General features: G+C 39.3%; 1 protein-coding gene across 1 annotated transcript in view; it reads right to left on the bottom strand.

The window, feature by feature from the left end:
* The window catches only part of cdh4 (cadherin 4, type 1, R-cadherin (retinal)), a 400,906-nt gene that overhangs the window by 336,643 nt on the left and 39,488 nt on the right, over positions 1 to 24,775 (bottom strand). Inside the window, exon 3 of the mRNA XM_058374170.1 lies at positions 7,268 to 7,291. Within this exon, the coding sequence (XP_058230153.1) occupies positions 7,268 to 7,291 (24 nt within the window). The remainder of the gene's footprint in view (positions 1 to 7,267; positions 7,292 to 24,775) is intronic.

Raw genomic sequence — 24,775 nt, 5'->3', positions numbered from 1 at the left:
AATTTATCCAACAGAGTAAGGCATTACCAGTGTGAACTAGCAAGGTCTAAGACATCATTAGGCAGAATGATTGTTTTTATTAAACAGCTAAATCCGTACCCAATTTGAAATGTGAAACGGAGGCCACTGGACCTGGGATCAATTCTCTGGACCATACCTAGGCTTGAAAACAGCATTCTCACTTCATCAAGCATACCAAGCTCTCTGGGGCGAAGGTCTGATACCAGAACAACAAACAAATGCATTTTTAAAAACGTTTTAATTCAACATTAGCCACAGCTCTGTTCTAGGATTTGGTTTTGCTTGGACATGATCCATCCTTCATAAGTCTCTGCCATACAGAGACAGTGAGAGAGAGAAACCTGATGTATAAAAATTAAATATAATCGCTAGTGCACAAAAGGTGGTGAAGTGAAGCAAATGGATGGAGAAATGAAATGCTTGAGAGAAAATGCTGATTTATTACTGAACACTCCATTACCGCTTCTGCTACCTGGTTCCAGGCTAAATCAGAATTAATGCAGTGCTACATGGACAACTACATTTAAGGCTTGACTAAGTTCCTAATTCTGAAAAGGTCAAGCAAAGTTCAGCATCTGGTCTTCGTGCTGTTTGCACAGAATCACAGGTTTATAATGAAACAATGATGGAGATGTTCGCGAGACCACTAGAGCATCAAGTATCGACTTCGGAGTTGCAGACAACAGCCGGTTCTTTACCATTCACTGTGATCTGTCTGAAGTGAGTGCTTTGTAGACAACTGGTGTTAAGCTGGTGTTTTGTATATATGCGTTGTTGCCAGCAGTTATGGGGTATTGTCAAGTATTGTAGCATTCTTGAAGACAGGAAATCTGTTTCTGCAGTCTGTTCCCTATTATTTACAGCTATATTAGGTATAACCTGGGTTGCTCCCGGTCCCAAGTTACTACTGTCCGTTTCAAAGGCCTGTGGCATCAAAGGTTGGAGTTCCTCGTCATAATGAAAAACTCTCCCTTGCAGGGGAGCTGATAGAAGGGAAAAGTATTGTCACAGTAATAAGGGGCTAACCCCAGGAAGGCCTGCACTTGTCTAACATTACACAACACCAGGGACTTTCTCAGTGTCCACTCCCAGAACAATGCCTCAGACATCTTTTGCCCTTCTGCATAAACTTGCTTTAGTCTGGGTGTAACTTCAATTTAGCCTGGGCTATCCTTAGCAAGACAGCGTTAACTGAATTGAGTGTCACCTCAAAGGTTAGGCCATGCACCGAGATAATGCCCAAATATACAAGGAATGCCCTGAAGGACATCCTAGATTAGTTGAATGAAGTTAGGTGGTGCACCGCACAACCCAAATAACATAGTGACAGAGCCAACAGTGACCACAGTATTTGTTTTCTCCTCAAACACTTGACACAAGGTCACTAGACACAAGGGACTAATGTGAATTACAAAGACACTGAGCGTTATATCCCAGTACTGGATATACTAAGTATTAAAAAAGCTAAGCTGTTTTGTGTTAGCGTAAGTGATGTAAACTTGTTAAGGTATTATTACAGTTTTATGGCCTTTATTATCAGGTGTATTGAGAAATTTTCTGTGTGGGTGGTTAACTCTAAAAGCATGTAGCCTTGCTCTCTCGACAGTTATGAAGAGAGTGTTACAGGCATCCATATTTGAACAAAGTTCAGAACTACAGCCTTGATCTTTCGTTTCTTGGAGAGGATAATAAAGTCCAAACATGAAAGTCAGGATTGATTGTGGGAAAAGAATACAAGCTCTATATTAGCTCACAATGAGGAGCTAATGTAACCCAGAGGGACTCCACTTTGACTCATGTGTCTTTCTGTTCCTATGTTCTATATGCTTTGAACTACAACACGATTCCATATGGCCCAGAGTCTTCAATTCTCCAGACCAGCTGTGTGGAGAATGAGAGGGAAAATTGTGAGCTGTGAAAAGCAACAACCGTCTCCTTTTTCACGGATACATTGCTTAACGTTTGTTAAGATGCGGAAGTCACTTAACCAGAGCAGGAAACTTTTCTTGTCTACATCTCCTCTTCCTTTTTTTGCAGCTACATGAAATGGTAATTCATCAGGTGGACAATTTGCCGGTGTGACAAATTTTAGAAAACACAAAATAGAGACATCAGAAGTGTGATAACATAAATATATAAAGTGATCTATTTTGCTGTTGCATTTAATCCTAGAGTGATTATGAGACTATGTGATGGTCTGGGAGTTCACTGTAGCTGAATTCTGATAAATGGACCAAAATTTACGAAACTATAAACATTTGGGATCAAAATGACATGGAATTTATTTACTTTTTAATCTTGCCTAAGCCATCTTTCTGTAAATAATGTCTCTGATCACTGCCAGAAATAAATCTTTCAAATCCAGTTTTACTCTTTAGGGAAAAATATACAAGAGCTACTGGTAGAGATATATTACACTCATAAAACGAACATATTTCATTCCAGAAGTTTTTAGATGTTACACACTATAGATAGTAGAACCATGTGAAGTGTTTTCCCAGGCCTCCACACATATACATGTGAAAGTAGCATGCCTGCAGATATTATGTAAGCAGGCTATGGGATTTTACTGACTTTATGTCTGGAATTTGCCCAGAAATTGTGGTTGGAATATTTTGGTTATGCAAAGTGACTTTTCCAAAGCCTTCCTTTTTCCGAAGTAGCCAGCTGACATTCCGAAAGTTTTGGAAGTTTAAAAGGTGGACCAAATGCCACACTAACAGATCTGCACACACTAGCTGGTCTTTTTAAGCAACATGTAAATGTTAGAATTCAGTGTTAAGAAGCTGTTTCATTATCATGATTATTAACACACTGTGATTTAACATGTCTGGCAGAATGAACTTGCTATTAACGCCACACTAAACCATCTGTTCCATTTCGAAAGAGCACAGTGAATTCCTTGCCAAGAAGTTGGAACAAAACTTTTAATTCGTGCATGGGTGAATGACACAGAGCCTTATAGAGCAATGATCTTTTTACACGTGCACATACACACACAGGATCACTTGTTGGATGATTTCCTTGCTGCTGATTGCAATTAGAGGTGAACCCACCTAGTACTTGACTGTGTAATTTGATGTGATGTTTCTTTCCTCTCTACCAAAGAAAGAAGATGCTCTTTGAAAACCAAGGGATTTTAGGCAGAGTTTGGAATTGTACTATTGCACGGTCCAAGCTGTGACACGAACATGTCCAGACAGACACAGACACACACACGCCCACACTCCTGTCCATATTGCCCAGAGGCAGCTTCCTGCTCTCCTCTTACAGCCAGCCGTTTGACTGCATTTCTATGCTGTTATCTGAACACGACACAGGCTGCTTGGTCATCACCCAGTCTCGGACATCGTGGGCATTTCAGCAGACAGCTCAGAGCGAATGTGGCACAATTAGTTGGACAGATATAGCTCTGCTGACACATGAACCCAAGTGTGCCGTCATCTCTCCATCCGCCTCCTCTGGTCTTCCCCTCTGCAGAGTACAAACTTTATCCTCTAATCTAACCTGTTATCTCTGTGCTACTCTGTACAGCCTCCACTTCCTGTGGCATTACAGTAAAAATATCCTCACACACAGCAAGTGCACTTTTGACAGTTGCTGAGCAGTGAAGTACAGAGGGAGAATGAGATAAATATATAAGTAAATAGCGAAGCTATTTAAAGCTGATCTTTTTAATGAAATAGGTCTGAAATGAAGTGATCTGGAAGCCTAAGAAATCTCTCAGATGGAAGTGTGTGTATGCTGGCCAGGAAGGCAAGCCAAATTCCCAAATGACACTACAGACCTGCAGGAGGGTTTTTAACTCACGGCGTTGTTGTTGGTGCGCTGTTCTACTGAGCAGCATCGCTTGCACAAATATGATCTGCATGGAAGAGTCATCAGACTGAAAACTCATAAAACTCCATGTCTGTATTACGCAGAACATTATCTAAACAAACCAGAAGTTAAAATAGAAAATGAAATTAACCACAAATAGATTTGGAGCAAAAAGAAACAGCATTTAATAAATAAGGAATATCTTGCCAACTGTTAAAAATGTGGGTGGATCTATTATGCTGTTGCCAGCCAGTAGCACAGGAATCTCCAAAATGCTACATGAAAGGATGGATTCCAGTAAATATCAACAGACTCTGAAACAAATATCATGCATTCTTTCAAAGAACTGTAGTTGAAGAGAGACTGGCTTCTACAAACAAAACATACCTCAAAATCCAGCAGGAACTATTTCAAGGAAAGCTATACTGAAGCTTTTTGGAATAGCCTTCACAGTCCCCTGAAGCTGGGAGTAGATCTTAAACATGACATGCAAGACAACTCAAGAAAGTCTCCGAATAGAAATACTCCTAAAGTGTTTTCAAGCTGTGATAGCTGCCAGCACTGACTTTGTAGGTGGTGCCAACTTTTTCATGTCACAATTATTGTTTTTTCCTACAGTATATTTTGAACTTAATTAAATGTAAAGTCACCATGTGAAACTATTTGCAGAAAGTTATTTGGACATGTTTTGCTGCAAAGTATTTGTTTTATTGCATTTCAAACATCTTTAAAACATGCAATCTGGACAAGGGAGCCCAAACTTCCCAACAGAAAGAGTCAGGCAGTGGTAACTGGGCCAGATTTTCCCATTGTGCCCTATGTGTTCTATTTGCTGATAAGTCTACGTGATGCAAACGCTGTGGAATAAGAACGACCATCTGGTGCCGCGTGTTCTCTTGCTTTTCAGTAATGACAATATATAAATCTATTTGTTTTAATGTTTCGCAGCATTAAACTGATGCACAGCCACTAGCCCTGAGGCTTTCACAGTAAATGAAACAAGGAACCAGCATGGAAAGAGGCATTTCTGCTTGATAATGATGGGGTTTAACAGCTTAAGTGTAAGCATCATATTAGCACCAAATGGGAGAAGACAGGAGGAAAATGCAAGCAATAGACTCTTTATATCATATGCCGATGAGATGTACAGGAGAAGAATAAAAAAGAGGTGGAACAAAAAAAGGAAATGATGTTCAATTAAATTCACTTAGGCTCTGTGTGGTCCTCAATTCACATTCATACAAAGACTGTCTATGTTATGCCAAGGTCAAGGACACTGTTATCTCTTTCTTGTGCTCTGCCTATCTGTCTCTGTCTCTAATCTCGCAGCAGGTATTATGTGGGGAAATGAACGAAAGAACTCTTCTTTAAAGAATTTAAAGAATAATGCAATGTGACTTTAACTAAATGGAGTGTATGTTGGACATTGTGGTTAATTATCTCACTTTATTTCAAGACGCAGAGAATAATAGAGATACACGGAATAATAGAGAGTGAGAGAGACAGCTTATTCTGAAGTGTGTGTGTGTGTGTGTGTGTGTGTGTAGGAAAGGTATTAGAGCTTCTGTTATACTAAAGTACAGACACAACCAGGGTGGACAGCCAAGTTTCATTGATCAGCTGGTGCAATAAAGCAAGTATTCTTAAAAAGGCAGTTTAAAATAAATATATTGTCCTAAAATGGTCTTGTATTATTCCACGTCATGGATTTATTAGAATTATTAGAACGATTCCCTGACATTTCCACAGTAATGGGGAAAGGATGAAGAATTCACTGGTAGTATATATTTTCAGCAGTTGTTCCAAAAATATACCAGTAGGTGGATTCGCTATAATAATTTGCCCCTTTGTGTGTGTGTGTGTGTGTGTGTGTGTGCACATGCATATAGTCCTGCGATAGACTGGCCACCCATTCAAAGAGTCCTTTTGTCTCATGCCCCAGTGTTACTACACACTACAGTATATGCCCAAAAGTTTGTGGACACCTGACCATCACACCAATATGTGGTACTTCCCCAAACTACTAGCACACATTTGGAATCACACATCTGTCTTCAATATTATGATTCCCCTTCACTAAAACTAAGAGACTAAACCATTTCAAGCTTGACAATGTCCCTGTGAAGTCTGGAGTGGAAGAACTCCTGCACAGAGCCCTGACCACAACTACACTGATGACTTTCAGGATAAACTGGAATGCTGATTCCTTGCCCATCATGTAATTTTACAGTCTTTTGTTTTGGGGGAAAGTGAGTTTTGATCAGGACTGATTTAAAATTCAACAGGTTCCTGTTTCGTCTCTCCCTCGCTTATCAACAAACAGGATCATTGATAGTTACAAAGAAAACTGATCACTTCTGGCATTGCCTTTACAATATGTTGTGACAGAAAAGGGCCAAGAGCTGAGGAAAACGTGTCCGCTTCATTCACTAACGGGGAAGAATTGCTGGCAAATGAGGATTATTTCTGTTTAAGGTTGTGCATGTTGCTGCGAAATGGCGGAAAAAAACAACCCTTTTCTTCATCTAACACACTTTGGACCCTCTTCTGAAAGAAATATTAAAAAGTCTCCCTAAGGAGGGATGAAGAGACTTAAAGCAGCTGCCTAAATATGTCTAAAACCTTGCTAGCTGAATGTGATTTCCTCACACTGAATGTCAAGCTTTAAACAAGCTGTTGGAAAACTATTTGCCGCAGTGAAATAGACATAATCAAGTCCTTTTTTTATTATTATGCTGCACAGACTGAATAGGAACTGTTAGGAATGTCTCTATTGCCGTTGCTTGTCTCACATTCTGTTTGGACATTTCACTCAGTCCTTCACAGTCTGCATCTCATTCAGTCACTCATACTCTCTCTCTCTCTCTCTAAACAGATGCAACATGCTACACTGTGAATGCAGGTGTGTGTTTTCTCCTCTAGGAGCCCTGGGGCTTTAAAGGTGGATCAAATGCCTGTACAGCAACAAGCCAAGAAAAAAAAAAATACTGCTTCAATGTCGCTTGTTCCATCTTGCACACATACATATATACACACACATTTTTCTGTAATGCACACATAATGTCTTCGAAACAGTTGCATATACAGATACAAATTCATCATATTGTGAATATGATTCACAAACACCCCCCCACACACCACCACACACACACACACACACAGACCAGATGGTTCATATGAATTTGCAGTGAAATGTGGACAAATAAATGAGACCTCCTGCGCTCCAACAGATACAACCGCTTTCAAAAATATTTCCCAAAAGTACTTGAAAGGTACTTCAAAGGCCAAGGCAGACATCTCACTGCATTTCTGCTGGACACTTTTATGCCTACATGATCGTCAGAGCCATACACACTAACCAAGAGTGTGCAAAGCCACCGTTATCCAGCTGTTACTATGAATTGTATGCAATTGCTGTTATACTCACCTTGACCTGATGACAGCACAGTGCCTGAGAGAGAGAGAGAGAGAGAGAGAGAGAGAGAGAGAGAGGGGTGAGTAGGTCAATATAACATCAGCAAAGTTCACATACATACAAAACACTGTACACATACACACAATTGAGGAACAGAATTCATTACTTCAGCATTAGATCGCTCAAGAAAATGCTTGATTAGCAACGACAACCAAGGTTTTTCTGGCCTTTTGAAATCTCAGACTGAGGGAAATTGTCACAGTTTCTTCATACAAAGTGAATATCTGAGATGCTTTTGAGTTCCATGTCGTTGCCTATGGCAAGAAGATAAAGCCCTAAAATTATTTATTCATTCATCTTCTGTTTCTGCTTTATCTTGTACAAGGAACACTGAGGTGAGCCAGGAATATGTCCTGGATGGTTATGGGAATATGTCCTGGATGGTTATAGGAATATATCCAGGATGGTTATGGGAATATATCCAGGATGGTTATATAAATATATCCAGGATAGTTATGGTAATATATCCTGGATGATTATAGGAATATATATTCTGAAAGGTTATAGGAATATATGCTTGATGGTTATTGGAAAATATCCAGGATGGTTATAGGAATATATCCTGAATGGTTATGGGACTATGTCCTGGATGGTTATGGGAATATATCGTGTATGGTTATATGAATATATCGTGGATGGTTATGGGAATATGTCCTGTATGGTTATGGGAATATGTCCTGTATGGTTATGGGAATATATCCAGGATGTTAATGGGAATATATCCTGTATGGTTATGGGAATATGTCCTGGATGGTTATGGGAATATATCCAGGATGTTAATGGGAATATATCCTGGATGGTTATGGGAATATATCCTGGATGGTTATAGGAATATATCCTGGATGGTTATGGGAATATATCCTGGATGGTTATGGGAATATATCCTGGATGGTTATGGGAATATATCCTGGATGGTTATGGGAATATATCCTGGATGGTTATGGGAATATATCCTGGATGGTTATGGAAATATATCCAGGATAGTTATGGTAATATATCCTGGATGGTTATGGGAATATATCCTGGATGGTTATGGGAATATATCCTGGATGGTTATGGGAATATGTCCTGGATGGCTATATAAATATATCCAGGATAGTTATGGTAATATATCCAGGATGGTTATGGGAATATATCCTGGATGGTTATGGGAATATATCCTGGATGGTTATGGGAATATGTCCTGGATGGTTATAGGAATATATCCAGGATGGTTATGGGAATATATCCAGGATGGTTATGGGAATATATCCAGGATGGTTATATAAATATATCCAGGATAGTTATGGTAATATATCCTGGATGATTATAGGAATATATATTCTGAAAGGTTATAGGAATATATGCTGGATGGTTATTGGAAAATATCCAGGATGGTTATAGGAATATATCCTGAATGGTTATGGGACTATGTCCTGGATGGTTATGGGAATATATCGTGTATGGTTATATGAATATATCGTGGATGGTTATCGGAATATGTCCTGTATGGTTATGGGAATATGTCCTGTATGGTTATGGGAATATATCCAGGATGTTAATGGGAATATATCCTGGATGGTTATGGGAATATATCCTGGATGGTTATGGGAATATATCCAGGATGTTAATGGGAATATATCCTGGATGGTTATGGGAATATATCCTGGATGGTTATAGGAATATATCCTGGATGGTTATGGGAATATATCCTGGATGGTTATGGGAATATATCCTGGATGGTTATGTGAATATATCCTGGATGGTTATGTGAATATATCCTGGATGGTTATGGAAATATATCCAGGATGGCTATATAAATATATCCAGGATAGTTATGGTAATATATCCAGGATGGTTATGGGAATATATCCTGGATGGTTATGGGAATATATCCTGGATGGTTATGGGAATATATCCTGGATGGTTATGGGAATATATCCTGGATGGTTATGTGAATATATCCTGGATGGTTATGGAAATATATCCTGGATGGTTATGGGAATATATCCTGGATGGTTATGGGAATATATCCTGGATGGTTATGGAAATATATCCTGGATGGTTATGGGAATATATCCTGGATGGTTATGGGAATATATCCTGGATGGTTATGGGAATATATCCTGGATGGTTATGTGAATATATCCTGGATGGTTATGGAAATATATCCAGGATGGCTATATAAATATATCCAGGATAGTTATGGTAATATATCCAGGATGGTTATGGGAATATATCCTGGATGGTTATGGGAATATATCCTGGATGGTTATGGGAATATATCCTAGATGGTTATGGGAATATATCCTGGATGGTTATGGGAATATATCCTAGATGGTTATGGGAATATATCCTGGATGGTTATGAGAATATATCCTGGATGGTTATAGGAATACATCCTGGATGGTTATAGGAATATATCCAGGATGGTTACAGCAATATATCCAGAGTTGTAAGAGAACCTGGAGGAATCCCACAATGCACAAATCTTCCCACAGGCAGTAACCCAAGCTCAGGATAAAGTCTTAAAATAGCTATAGGACTATACGCTTATTTGGTAGTTGTTGTATGTTCATTATTCCTGTGAGAAGTTAGAGGATATTTGACAATGATGTCACAGGAGCAACCGCTCGAGCAGTTACAATGCCGTTTAATAGTAGGAAAAAATTTCAGCAATAACAGATTATTGTCTGGTCCTCACTCAGCATTGTCCAGTGATGTAATATTAACTAGAAATGAGAAATAAAATGGGGCAGTAGCCAGTTATCGTAATATCATTATAGCGTAGTCTCTATGAAATGCGGAGTATGATTGTGTTGATGCCGGCATTAGCATGAGTGTTGAAGCAGAGTGTACAGATGAAGGTGAAGGTGAGATAGCTGGGCAGAATAAAGTACTAAAGTGCTGCTGCATTGCTTAGTTTAGGTCGAGATGAGGCTAAATCCCATTGGCACCACTATCAGCAGAATATAGAAAGCAGATCAAAGTTTTAAAACAAAATAAATTTTGGATAATACTTAAGTTCACGCTGTATAAGTGACACAGTAAACATCATTAAAGGTACGGTTTTGATTGTAATGAAGCTAATTATTTATCTCGTGATTCTACGGTTTGTCTTTTATCTTATTTCGCACTATTCATTTGGGCCATCACTTGAAACCAAACAACAGTGGTGTGATCATGTAAGTAAGAAAACAATACCACAAAGACAGTTCTTTATCATGGAGCAACAAAATGATTCTTTCCCTTTCTTCTTCTCTCGGAAAATTGGACAGAAAGATGGAAGACCTCGCATTGACGATGCTCATTTAAAAGTGCTATGAGAAGACAGAGAACTGGCATCAGAGCAGTTCTCCAACACAATAGCAGCAAACAAGTGAGACTCAGAATGAGTTTCCAATCTGATACAACAACAAAAAAAAAAAACCTCTGAACAACAAAGCCTTCTTTTTGTTCTTCTCTTTCTTGGTTGTGATGGATAATTCTTCATCGTCACTTTGCTTTTCAGCCATTCTTCAGTCTGCTTTTAAGCAAGGAGTGTAGAATCAGTCTCATTTTCTCTGGGAAAAAAAAAAGCTTGTTTGAAAGTGTCTGTTTTCTCTTCTGAAAAGTAAAAAAACAACAAAAATTTTGTCAGGAATTTCTCAGCGGCTTTCTCCGCTCCAACTCACAAACGAGCAGCTCAGCTACACAGAGATGTTAGACTCTATATTTACGAATTTTGTATTCTCTAAACTGTGTCATGCATGTCTTTCTTTGGGGGAAAAAAAACAACAAAAAAACCAACCTAATGTATTCAGCATCAGGATCACGACAGTTCATCATTTATCCCATTTCTTCTCTCTCATCTCTGGTTCCTGGAGGCATTCTGGCAAGCTGTTCTGCCTAGTTCTGGCCCTAATACTCACTCCTGAATTCTAACCATGTTTCAACCTCTCAGCATGCACCTCAGCAACTTGGCTAAATGTATAAATAAATAAAAAATGAATCCAATAAATCTGCCAAGCTTCTTCCTGCCTCGCAATCCAGCCTTACTGTGAAAGTAGTGAAAGGATTCAATGTTGTAGTTAAACCATGATAAAGAACTTTCTGCATCCAGACAGCATATTCATACAGTCACTAGTCTACCTGTGCTCTAGTGTTATAATTATTCCAAATATCAAGAAAAACAAAATGAATTAAACATGTTACAGTATTAGGGAAAGATATTTAATTCTATAGATCGTACTGTGAATATACTGTGAATAAATATGAAAAACAAAGACAGAATATACTGTACATAGGTTGGATTTAGCTTCAATCGTCCATGATTCTTAAAATGGGGTGCAGAGATCCCTAGAGGTCCATGAAGCATAGCCAAGTAGTCTGTGGTTTATTTTTATTTTTCATTTGTGTTACATTGGCAGAAATCATAGCCCATTATCAACAAAGCTATTATATGTATCAAGTTCTGGTATTTATTGGCCTATTTGACTGGTGAAATGGGAATTTAAATCCTAACCTCAGAGACTCAAAATCAAGCTCTGTCAACATTAATATAATGAGAATTTATTAAGAATAAAAAACGTCTTGTGTCATCAGATCATTCAGGGATAGAAAGCTACAGCTCCAACACATCCTATAGCTAAAATATTACTGTGCACATTCAAAATAATGAATCTGATAGATAAATGTTGGATTATGTGCATGTTATAAAGTTCCCTGAATACAAAACATGTGAGTATACTAACTAAACCTTAAACAAAAAAGTTGACTAGTATAATTACTTATGATGTAGTCAGAAGCAGGCTTTTATTACACTGACAAAGCCTCAATATAACAACATGCCACAGACTTACAGCAAGCCATTTTGAATCTAAGAAAAGAATAAAATCGATCAGAGCCATTACGCAAACACTGGGCCTAGCTAATACAACAATCTGGTATGTACTGAAAAATAAAAAAGCACCAACAACCAGACACTGAACAGGCTGACCAGAGAAAACAACAGAAGTTTATTACAGAAACATTGTGAAAGCTGTGGAGAAACAAAATGCTGCACAGAGCAGGGGTGAAGCTACAGTATCACAGTCCATAACTGACTAGCAAACAAAACATGGTTGATTATATTGCATTTTAAATAATGTCTTCCAACACATAACAGCTCTATAGAATAAGAGAACAGGAAACTGAATAAACCTGAGCTGGCTGAGAACAGTTAAAAGTTGTACAAAAGTTATAATTAACCATTTTCTAATTGATAGCCATGCATTAGTGCTTGAAGTTGAAATGAAATCAAAAGAGACTTGACTCAGCCCTTTAATGTTGAGTTTCTCTGTATCACCATATGTTATGTATACATTAGAAGTGCATCTGATTTTTATTTTCATCAGAAATCTTGCAGTATAGACGTCCATTTCCATCCTGCATTTAAGAGCGCCAATACTTACGCCTAGGTAATCTGTCCTATGACAAAATGTCAACGCGGAAACGTGAGCCGGCTACGTTAATTAAATAACGGAGCGTCGTTTTGGGGAAAAAGCAAAGCCATGTACATGTACGAGCACACGTGTGAACGACATCGTATTGTGTCCGTTTGAGTGGTGAAAAAAGGGAACTCTTCACAAAACAAGCACCCGAAAAACAAGATTGCGGCGTGACACGACAGAGCAAAATTCATTACTTACGATGTACATGGTGTGGAACAATATATCCTGTGACAGAGAAGGAACAGAGTGTGTGCAGTGATGGGAACAGAGACTTTTTTTGGTGCTGTTTTCTCTCTCGTCTGAAGGAAACTGTTGTCTTTTTACAGACTAATTAGTTGTCTTGGTTATGAATAACAATGACAAGCTTTATTACTTCATAGTCATATTCGTTTGTTTTGATTCATTATTACAAAGGAAGGTTAAAGGAGCAACGAGCGTATTATCTGCTTTAACGTGTCCTCAAAGTCCATGCTGTCACAAGCAATGACTGCCTGCCATGAAACAATTCAGCTATATTCTTTATTATTTCAAGCTTGGAGAATTGCTTTTGCCTTCAATTCCCAGTCAGTTAATCTATACGGTATATATTAGGCAACTTAAACCTGCAGGCAAACGACCATTAACGTACTGCAAAAAAAGAAGGTGTGGAATGTCTGATGTGTTTATAACCTCGAGGTAGTATGATCCACACTGATTCAATAAACAAAGAAATAAACAAAAAGGAGTCATTACTCCTGACCTTTGGCCTAACACTTCACAGAACACTTACATTTCTATTGGTCCCAACTAAGTGTGTTCTGTTCACACTGAAAATTTCAACATGGATTGGCTACTTGCACACACCCCGGATGATGTACTTAGCAAAAGAGGGGCGGGGCTACCAGGCACTGATGCTGGATGAGAAAATATTTTCAAAATGGCTGATGGCACGGCGCTGTATAATCTTAGAAATGTCTTAAATTAGTCCATATTATGTGAGTTTGACTTCACTTGCCATTGACTGGAAAACCAATACTTCCCAATAGTAAAAAAAAAATATGCTCCAATTGAGACGACATACCCTTGTAAAGTTTGCACACTAGCCGGTGGAGTAAATAGGGCATAGTGTGTATAGTACGACATTTGGAATTCTACTTCAACCCCAGGCACATCTGTAATAATTCTCCCCACTTATTTCTGATATCTGGTTTTAATATCAGCTTGCAAAAACCAGAACATCAACTCCAGGTGAGTGCGTGTGTGTGTGTGTGTGTGTGTGTGTGTGTGTATTTGGCATCACTCAGTGCTGTCAGGGACCTGTAACCGTGTGTGACCGAGATAATGTCCTCTAAGTTTAACACAGTTCCATCCAAGCACTCAGCACTTGCAAAAGCGTACAGGAAAGGATTTCACACTGCAGGCAGGGGCAACAGCAAAGTGCAATCATAGCAATTTCTGCAATTTTTGTACATACACACACTCCAAACAGTGGGAACTGAGAGGCACAAACTCCACCGTTTCACACACACACACACACACACACACACACTACAGTGCACAAACAGATTGTAAAGGTAATTCAATTTCCCACAGCTGAGCTAGAGTCCAAATGATCTCCATCAAGCACACAATCAGCCACAGTGTCTGTGATTTTCCCAGCTGGACTTTCATAAGAGAGTCAGAGAGAGAGAGAGAGAGAGGGGGGGGGGGGGGGGGTTCGGGGTACAGATGTTCAAACTGTGCAGTAAAAATGTCAATATTTATTATTGTTTCAAATCGTGAAAATGTGTGATATACAAATTATATACAATATAATATTACAAATACTACAATGTATTGTGGTGTAAAGTCACTCCCCAAATTACTGGCACCCTTCATAAAAACAGATAGTACAGACCATGATTTACGAATCCCATTCATCTACAAAGCTGTTACAGAGGAGTTAGTATGAAGGAAAATTACGGGCAGACCTTGAGGTCTTCGTATAATGTCTAGTGAAGAGACTGTAATGATGACAGCCCGGGGAAGTACATTCCGCAACCTGGGTGCGAAGATAGAGACGAAAAACCTTGATCTGGTCAGGTCAAGCCATGGGAGATGGCACACAGCAGGGTTTGATAAATGCCTTCAGGAGATTGGGGCTCGTCTGATTTTGGCTTTGTAGGCAAACATCAGTGTTTGACTTCTGATGAGCTCAGCAGTGGGATAACTTGGGGAGGTTGGAAACAAGGCTTTCAGCTATATTCTGGATCTAATTGCACACAGGGGAAAATTTGCCAGGAGCAAGTTGCAGCACTTCCATCTTGGGATTAAACAAGCGCCTGACTGACCTCCATGAGGAGAAATGTCCAGCTCTGCTTGACGCTGTAAAAGAGAAACCTACATGACTGACTCGAGTTAGCAATATGAACAGAGAACAATATTTGGCTGTCCAGAACTGCACCAATGTGGACTCTGGACTAGTTATGGGCTGATAGAATGATACCTGGTTGTCCATGACAACAAAATGGTTATGTGCATTGACAATCCACAGAGTTCTTCAGGGAGATGACAAGACCATGTGTCGAAGGTTGATGAGAGATCAATAAGGATCAGGTCTGATTTAAGGTACAAAGCTTATCAGTAACAGCCATAGGGCCAGTTCTGTGGACTGTGCTATTTAGTCAGACTATTTAGGGTCCTGGGGTTATTCTGGGTGAGAACGGGTGACAGCTGATTGTTAAAGGGAAAGGAGAGTAGTGATAATCATTGATAATGATTGGCGGTTGATAATATCTATAGCAAAGGTTGTTTTTTTTTTTACTGTGTTCAGCACATGACCAAATATTTTAGAGTCCTGTGTGTGATAGGAAAGATAGGATTGCTGGACGGAGGAGAAAAGCATGTGAATGAGATAAGATAGATAGTTTAGATGAGAAGCAATTGCTGGAGTTTCTTGGGGGGAAAAAAAGAAACATACATGGATTATTAATGTACCAAAAATGGAAGCTGCTTGTCCAGAACGACAGCAAAGGTTATGGGCATCTACATATGATGTGATCAGACAGATCTTCAGGGAGATGACAAGATCTTGCACCAAAGGTTCATGACTGATCAAAAGGAATTCGCCGTTCATAGTTAATTGATTTAACAGCATGAATCTTCTCGGTAACAGTCACAGGGGCAGCTCTGAGGAGTGTGCTGCTTTGAAGCCAGGCTGGTTAAGGTCCTAGAGATCATTCTGAGTGGGAACTGATTTTTGAGAGGTGAGATACACTGGTAACCCAAGGTTTCCAAGGTGTATAGCCCTTCTTGAAAGCAGTCAGGAGGTGATGAGACATTATGGAGTCTTTTTACAATGGAAGTGATAAAGAGGAGGAGGTCTTGAGGGACAGTCTTGAGCAGTTTGAATGAGATTGGATCTAGCAGACAAGTGGAGGGATTGCTTTACGAAAGGAGCTACAGCATCTCTTCTGTGTTAAGGAGATGGGAGGAGGAGAGGGATACGAAATGAGGAATAGTGAAAGGAGTAGCGGGGAGAGATTGGCAGGTCTTGTTAATCTCTTCAAAGATGGTGGCCAAGTCTTCAGCAGAAGGGTGGATGGTGAGAAATTGAGGGGGGGGGGGATTTGGTGCTTTGTGTGGATCAGATGCATATACTTCTAGCTTGTAGAAGAATGTCTTGGCATGCGAAGACAACTTTGATAGAAGAGATCCGGCATCAAGATTTTCTCCACTTTCCTGCAGTTGCTTTCACAGAGTCTATAGTGGAGAAAACTTCCCGTTGAACCTATTTACATAAAGGTGGCAGAATCACTCATTTGTGACGTGTGAGTTTTGCTCATCTATATTTTAGAAACTGAGGAAAACAATACAAACAATTCAACCTTCTGTAACAGATACGCCTGTATATCAAGGCACAATTATTGGTGATTTAAAAGTAGTAGTGTGAAAACTGCACTAGACGAATGAAATGAAATGGGGAAATAAGTCAAAGTTGTAAAATGCTTGCACGTTAATATATAGTTTCTACTCTGCATTTCTTCACACGCGCACAGCACTGCCATATTGCTGACCACATCAGATTGATCTCAATAGCGGCTCTATATTAGGTTAATGTGGACGTTTGGAAATATGGTGTCTTGTGTATTGCTTTGTGTTTTTTTTTTTTTATCTACATAAGCACAAATTTCTGCATGCCTAAGAAAGCCAAAAACATGGCGGCTTTGTTAAATGACTACAATGTAAAGTATCTAAAATCCAATATTCGAGCATCTCAACCTTATGGTGTGAAGCTTTTAATTGTGTGCTCTGGGACGTCATTTCTTCGCTAATTGATTTCAACCGTTTGTTTTTGCCCCCTCATCATTCTTATCCCTAGAAATGAACTTTTCTATCACATCAGTACTATTCCAGAAACACCGCTCATCCTTCCAAGAAAGCATGTCTGATATGAAAGCATTCTTCTAACATTTAAGGCACTATGATGGGTGCTTTTAAAACCTAGTTGCTGTGGTTTACATCACCTACATTGTGTCTTCACTGGGAAAAGAAAGTAAAAAGCACTCCAGGCTGATTAAACTACTGATTATAATGATGACTAAAAGCAGTCTAGACTCGCATTATATTGTGCCACACATGTGCACAGAATCTCCTGTTTCCTAGAAATAAATGTATGCTGCAATAATGGCATCATACTGTCACATATCGCCAGCTGTGAGATGTACAGAAACTCGCACGTGTCATATTTCTAGACATCTGTGTTTAAGAATTTTGTCATATATATATATTATGATAGAACGTATATTCGGAAAAGCTTACCATTATGATACTAATTTAGGCATGAACATCGCCAAATACGCATAGTCTTATACTGATCAGACATACACGGAGTGTGTGTAAATAGAACAAAGAGCAAGCTGAAGATTTCAACGACGAAGATCACAAGACTGACAGATTAGATGAATGAGGGAATGTCTGCTTGAGAAACAGAGAGAGAGAAGTGTAAAGAAAAGGGAAAAGAAACCGAGAGACAGGGGACATTATCAGTTCATCTTCACCTGAAATGTATTTATTGCCTGCCAGAGTTTGGGCGTTATCAATCCCACTGCACTTTATATTTCTAGATTTGAATGTCCCCCAAGGCACACTCAAATGGTATGCATCATTGGTTTGGACTGTTTTCTTGCTTTGTTTCTGTCTATCATGTCCTTCTGTTTGTCAATCATTCATTTTTCTGTCCATCTTCATTGCGTCTATTTTTTTTTTACTGCTTCTCTCATTCGTCTGTCCATCATTACTGCTTCTGTCCATTATTACTGATTCCGTTTGTCTTTATTAGTTCTGACTAACTTTATTGCTTTTGTCCATCTTTACTAATTCCATCTATCTTTCCTGCTTCTCTCCTTCTTCTGTCCATAATTATTATTTTTGTCCAACTTTTGTCTAGCTTAAATGCTTCTGCCCATCTTCCCCTGCTTGACCATCATTACTGCTCCTGTCTTTCATCTGTCCTTCATTACTGCTCCTGTCTTTCGTCTGTCCATCATTACTGCTTCTGTCCATTATTACTCATTCTGTTCATCTTTATTAATTCTGACTAACTTTATTGCTTTTGTCTATCTGTAATGATTCTGTCTATCTTTACTAATTCCATCCCTCTTCTCTCCTTCTTCTGTCCATCATTACTATTTTTGGCCCAACTTCTGTCTTGCTTAAATGCTTCTGTCCATCTTCCCCCGCTTGTCCATCATTACCGCTTCTGTCTTTCATCTGTCCATCATTACTGCTTCTGTTTCTCATGAATGCTTCTGTCTATCATTCCAGCATCTGTCCTTTGTCTGTCTATCTATACTGCCTCTGTCCTTCTTCTGTCCATCATTACTACTCCTCCATCTTTTAATTCTCTCCCTCCGTCCAGCAGCTGTCATCATTCCCTTCCAATATTTCATCGTCCCCTACTTCTGTCCATCATCTCTGTTTCTGTCCCTTCTCTCTTCTTCTGTCCATCATCCCTGCTTCTGTTCTTGTTCCTCTGCTTCTACTAAGCTGTTGTACTTACTATTTTCCCTGATTCTGTCCATCACCTATGCATCAGCTAATCAGCCCCTTCTGCTGTCCATCTCCTCCTGCTTCTGTCCAGCTTCCTTCCCCCAATTATGTCCCTCCTTCTCTCACCAGTTATCTTGCCCTATTTCTGTCCATCATCCCTGTTACTGTGCCCTTTTCCAGCCCCCCCCCCCCGCTACTTTACATAGACACTGCTGCTCCACATCACCTCTGCTTCTATCCATCTTACTTGCTTCTGTCCCTCTTCCTCTGCATCTAGCTATCATGCTGGATTTGGGCTAATCACCCTTGCTTCTGTCCATTACAGCAGGATACAGCCTCCTATTTCATCAAATTGCCCGTATCCTGTCCATTTCCTCTCCATTCCTGCTTCTGTCCATCTTCCTATGCTTCTTATTGTGCATGTGCTCGGCCTCCATATATCCAACCTCCCCATTTCTGTCTGCTCCACTAGCACCCAGTGGCTAACCTCATATCTTTTTATAGACAAAATATTAAATTTTATACAAGTTCATGCTGCTCCCCTTCCCAGCGTTTAACCAGGGAAGACGAAGGCACAGAGCTGTAGGTAACACACATACACCAGCCAAACATTCCTGATGTCAAAATAACCAGCACTCGCTCCTGATTATAAGGATATTACACTAATGTTTCCCTAAAACTGTCTCCCATAAATGTTTCTTAAATTATTGTTAAACTGAAAATGTCCGAAAATATTTTATGTTTTAATAACAGTGTGTGCTATAACTATAATACAATATTTATTATAATAAAACGATAACAGAGAAAGTAAGCGACATGTTCTGTAAAACTATTCCACTTGAGAGTGTATTCAAAGTGAAATTAGCATTTTAATTATAAGAACATTAAAAGGCTAGGGTTTTTTTGTTTTTTTTTTGCTTGTTTGTTTTATTGAGTATGTAAATTTATTCATATTTAATTAGGCAAAGCCTCATTTGCATCAACACATGCATTTTTTGAAAACATTTCAATACCAGAGAATATCGGAAATCAAATGACTACGAGAGATTCGTCGAGATTCATTTTATTTAGATCCTGTTCACCTGTATTGTCTTACCGCTGCTATTGTCACATAATCCCGTCCATTAACAACTGTGAGTTAAGCTACAAGCTACAACCGGAAGTGTTTTTCATTGCGACTGATCTGGTTCGAAAGAGTAACAGGTACAGATGCAGACTGGGTGCGAGGGATGGAGTTAAGAAAGTTAGGTAAGTGTGAGAGAACCGGAGGCTTTACAAAGATTGCGAGAGCTTTGAGCTCTGAGACCCGGTCTTCCCCTTGGAAAGCTCTATCCTCGTTTCCTCTTTCTCTGATGCTCGCTGAGACCAGATCAGGTCATGGAGAAGGAAACGCAAAAGCAACAGCACAGAATTCAAAGAAACTTTGCAGAGGTGAGAATATAACACCATTAAGCTGGAGGCTGAATTCAGAAAAAAAAAAAATGCTAAGCATTTTTTCTTTGGAATCTTCATCTCCACAACAAGTGGATAAGAAATATGCACACTCCAGATTGTGGCCTATGTGCCGGAGCAGAATATCGTTTGATGCAAGCTAAAAGACGCAAAGTCTACAGTTCAAGGTCAGTGTGTTTGAGACTGAACGGCACGTTTGGGTAACGCTCTCTGAAAATGAACTGCGATGATATCCATCACCTCTATGATCTGTGTGACAGACCTTCTTTTAAGCAGTCGAGGGTGCTTCTTTTGCCTTCCATTTCAAGCACTGACAGCATTCTTGTAAAGAAACTCCTACAAATACTTTGAGTTGTGAAAAATTTTTTGCCAGGGATCAAATATTTTATTGATTCTGCGAAACGTAATAACTTTCTATTAAACCAAGTTTACTTTTATATTCAGATCATATTTCAGCTTGGGAAGAAAAATTTCACTTAAAGTGATTTAATTGGATTTCATACAAACGGAATCACAGAAAGGTACTATTAGCCAGTCAGACTTCTTGCTTTCTCAAACAAAAGGGTATTCAATTACAATTTGAGGAATAAAATGTCTTTCGTAGAAAGTTATTATCAAGATATGTAACTATCATCGATGAATCTCGACAGAAGGAGCACTGAGTTACCGTATTTGACTGTAGCCTTGGACTTTGAACAGATGAGATACACGAAGCAGAGAATAAATGCATAATTTTCTGTTCCATCATCTTTAAACTTTTTTTTTTTAATGTCATGTCATCTTCACAGACTGAAGAAAAAAAAATTCATAAAAGTCTGAGAAAATTTGTCCCTTTCTTAACTTATGTGTCTAGCAGGGATCTAACTACCTAGAAAATAAATGCTTTAGAATGAATAGATTAAAAAAAAAAGCTTTCCAGACAGGTTCACAGGGCATCTGGCTGAGAATCCAGTGTATATCAGGACTGGGATCAAGAAGGACGCAATAGAATAGTTACATAAGTGGAATGGTTTCACTTTCATGAGTGCATGAGTGGTCAATTATGAAGCTTTGGTGATAAACAAAAGACAAGGTTCATTTATTCATCCTGCCCGGTCAGGGTCATGGTGGTTTCAGTGAGGCTACTGGTTTGGTTATGTTTTGAGAAATGGAACCAATTCAATCAGTTTGAAAAATTTCAAGGATGTACAAACTACAAAAACGGATGAACAAGATTCAAATTCTCTATTTATACTCGAGTGATGTATCTGAGGTTGGGGAGTTCTCGCACCCTGACAGAGCTAGCATTTCTATCATTCTCTGTGCTTTACTACTTTATTGCTTATTGGTAGGGTTCATGATTAATGAAAAGGGAAAAAAAATCCTTCTGATTTAGACAGAGTAATACACTACAGTATATTGCCAAAAGTTTTGGGACACCCCTCCAAATCATTGAATTCAGGGGTTGGCCTTTGCCCCTTAGTTCCAGTGATAGGAACTCTTAACATACCAAGACATTTTGGACAATTTCATGATCCCAACTTCATGGGAACAGTTTGGGGATGACCGCTTCCTGTTCCAACATGACTACACACCAGTGCACAAAGCAAGGTCCATAAAGACATGGATGATTGAGTTTGGTGTGGAGGAACCTGACTGGCCTGCACAGAGCCCTAACCTCAACCCAACAGAACACCTTTGGGATGAATTAGAGCGGAGACTGCGAGCCAGGCAAAACTGAGACATCTGCTTTTACATGCACATGAATTTAATATGGAGTTGGCCCACCCTTTGCAGCTATAACAGCTTCAACTCTTCTGGGAAGGCTTTCCACAAGATTTAGGAGTGTGTTTATGGGAATTTTTGACCATTCCTCTAGAAGCGCATTTGTGAGGTCAGGCACTGGTGATGGACAAGAAGGTCTGACTTGCAGTCTCCACTCTAATTCATCCCATAGGTTTTCTGTCAGGTTGAGAAGTTCCTCCACAACAAACTCGTGTGTATTTGGAGCACTAAACAGATACAAACAGTCATCATGCTACACTCCTAGTCTCTAGTCCTTGTAGCTAGTCTCTGATTTAGCTAAACAGTCTAATTAAATGTATATGACTGGATAAGCAACAACAGAGGATCTGCTACAGAGGTCAAGCTGGTTCATTTTCTTAGAAAAATAGCCACTGAACCATGCCCACATTTTCCACTAAAGTTTGGTTAGGTCTAAAACTTTGTTGTGAAAAGCTCATTGCGTCACAGTGTTCTAAAATCTGCTGTACAGTAGTGTGTACAAATGGGAATATCAGTCAGCTCATTGTAGTTTGTGGACAGCTAGAGTTCAAAAACCACGTATCAGATAATTCACTTGCTTGTGGGCAGATCGCCTGAGCTCCAGACTACAAGAAAATACATGGCTTCTCACCCTGGTTCTCATCTTAACCTTAAATATTCAGACTTTTTATGTAATTTGCCTGAGGCTGTTTCTCAGGACTGCAGCTATTTTCTACTTACCATCAGCAATAATTTTACACTTACCAGAAGAGCTACTGGTTCATGTATAAAGTTTTCTAATGAATAATCCTAATGAGACATTTGGACAGTTTTCCTTATGTTAAAAAGAAAATTAAGCATGAATAACTGGACATAATGTCTTTATAGCTTTGGAGCAAGAATGTGAGAGACGATGATAAGAATGGAGATACGCTATCTATAATATCATTCTAAATGATAAATATAATATCATTATAGACTATGAATAATCAATTTTTTCATCATGGTATTATTATTAATAAGTGTAATCAGTAGAAAGTTCAACAATGGAGCATGTACACTGTATTGCCAAAAGTTTTGGGACACCATTCCAAATCATTGAATTCAGGTGTTGTTTTTCAGAAGTTGTGCTTGGCTTCTTAGTTCCAGTGAAAGGAACTCTTAATGCATCAGTATACCAAGACATTTTGGACAACTTCATGCTCCCAACTTTGTGGGAACAGTTTGGGAATGGTTCCTTCCTGTACCAACATGACTGCACACAAGCAAGGTACATAAAGACATGGATGAGTGAGTTTGGTGTGGAGGAACTTCACAGAGTCCTGACCTCAGCCTGATAGAACACCTTTGGGATGAATTAGAGTGGAGACTGCGAGTTAGACCTTCTTGTCCAGCATCAGTACCTGACCTCACAAATGGTCAGACATCCCCATAAACACACTCCTAAACCTTGTGGAAAGCCTTCCCAGAAGAGTTAAAGCTGTTAAAGCTGCAAAAGGTGGGACAACTCCATATTACATTCCTGTGCATTTAAAGGCAGAAGTCCCAGTTTTGGAATCGCTCGCCATCTCCGCTCTAATTCATCCCAAAGGTGTTCTATCAGGTTGAGGTCAGGACTCTGTCCAGGCCAGTCAAGTTCCTCCACACCAAACTCATTCATCCATGTCTTTATGGACCTTGCTTTGTGCACTGGTGTGCAGTCATGTTGGAACAGGAAGGGGTCATCCCCAAACTGTTCCTACGAAGTTGGGAGCATGAAATTGTCCGAAATATCTTGGTATGCTGAAGCATTAAGAGTTCCTTTCACTGGAACTAAGGGGCCAAGCCCAAGCCCTGAAAAACAACACCTGAATTCAATGATTTGGTGGGGTGTCCCAAAACTTTTGCCAATATAGTGAATGTTCTCTGCATGTCCATGTATTTTTCTCCTGGGTTCTCCAGTTTCTTCCCACCTTCTAAAAACAAGGCAGTAAGACTCTAAATTGCCTCTAGGGGTGTGTCTGTGTGTGAATGCACCCTGACGTCCCATCCAGGGTCTTCATAAGCCCCCTGGTACCAGTTTTAATACAAAAGCCTCATATTCCTAGTTGAAAACAAGGAACTTGGCAAACATCTTAATTTAAAAACCCGGTATAATTAAAAATACATAGTATATCCAACTAGAGACCTAAGAAAAAGTGCATTTTCCACATCTAAATATAATTATGCCTAAAATGTGGTGCGATATTTTCTGCATTGCTAGTTCACTGCTATTAAACCTCATGCTTTAAATTGTTCATTTCCTCTCGCCTGCTGCTCCGCTGTCTAGACCTGCAGGAAAGGACTTTCAAAGTAGATGAACATGCAAAAGATTTAAGTGCGTTTTAAAATCCTCTGGAAATGGCAACCAGGCTGACAGCACAGCTGTAGATGTTTTAGCTGTTTAATGCGCTGGCTTGAGCCATTTCACATCTAAATTTCCTCCCTGTGTGTGTGTGTGAACACTACTGATCTGACAGGAAAAAGGTTCATGTCACATAATGTCACATTTTAGCACCACACAAGCCACCTGCTACGAAAACATTACAGCTTAACAGCCCAGTTTAGGGACTGAGAAAGGAAATAGAAAAAAAGGAAAAGCACTCCTGGTGCCCAAACCTTGACATAAAACCAGCTTGACCAAAAAAAAAAAAACTGTGCTATAATGTTTATATACTGAATTTTCAACTTGTTAATCAGGGTAAATCTGAAAGAATACTAAATGAAGTGAATTTCAGCATTGAACCTGCCATCTCAGGCAGAATTTTAACCAGGTTTCAACTGCATT

This window comes from Hemibagrus wyckioides, linkage group LG21 (genome assembly GCF_019097595.1).
Source record: "Hemibagrus wyckioides isolate EC202008001 linkage group LG21, SWU_Hwy_1.0, whole genome shotgun sequence".
NCBI classification, from domain to species: Eukaryota; Metazoa; Chordata; class Actinopteri; order Siluriformes; family Bagridae; genus Hemibagrus; species Hemibagrus wyckioides.
This window is presented reverse-complemented; position numbering and strand designations above follow the sequence as displayed.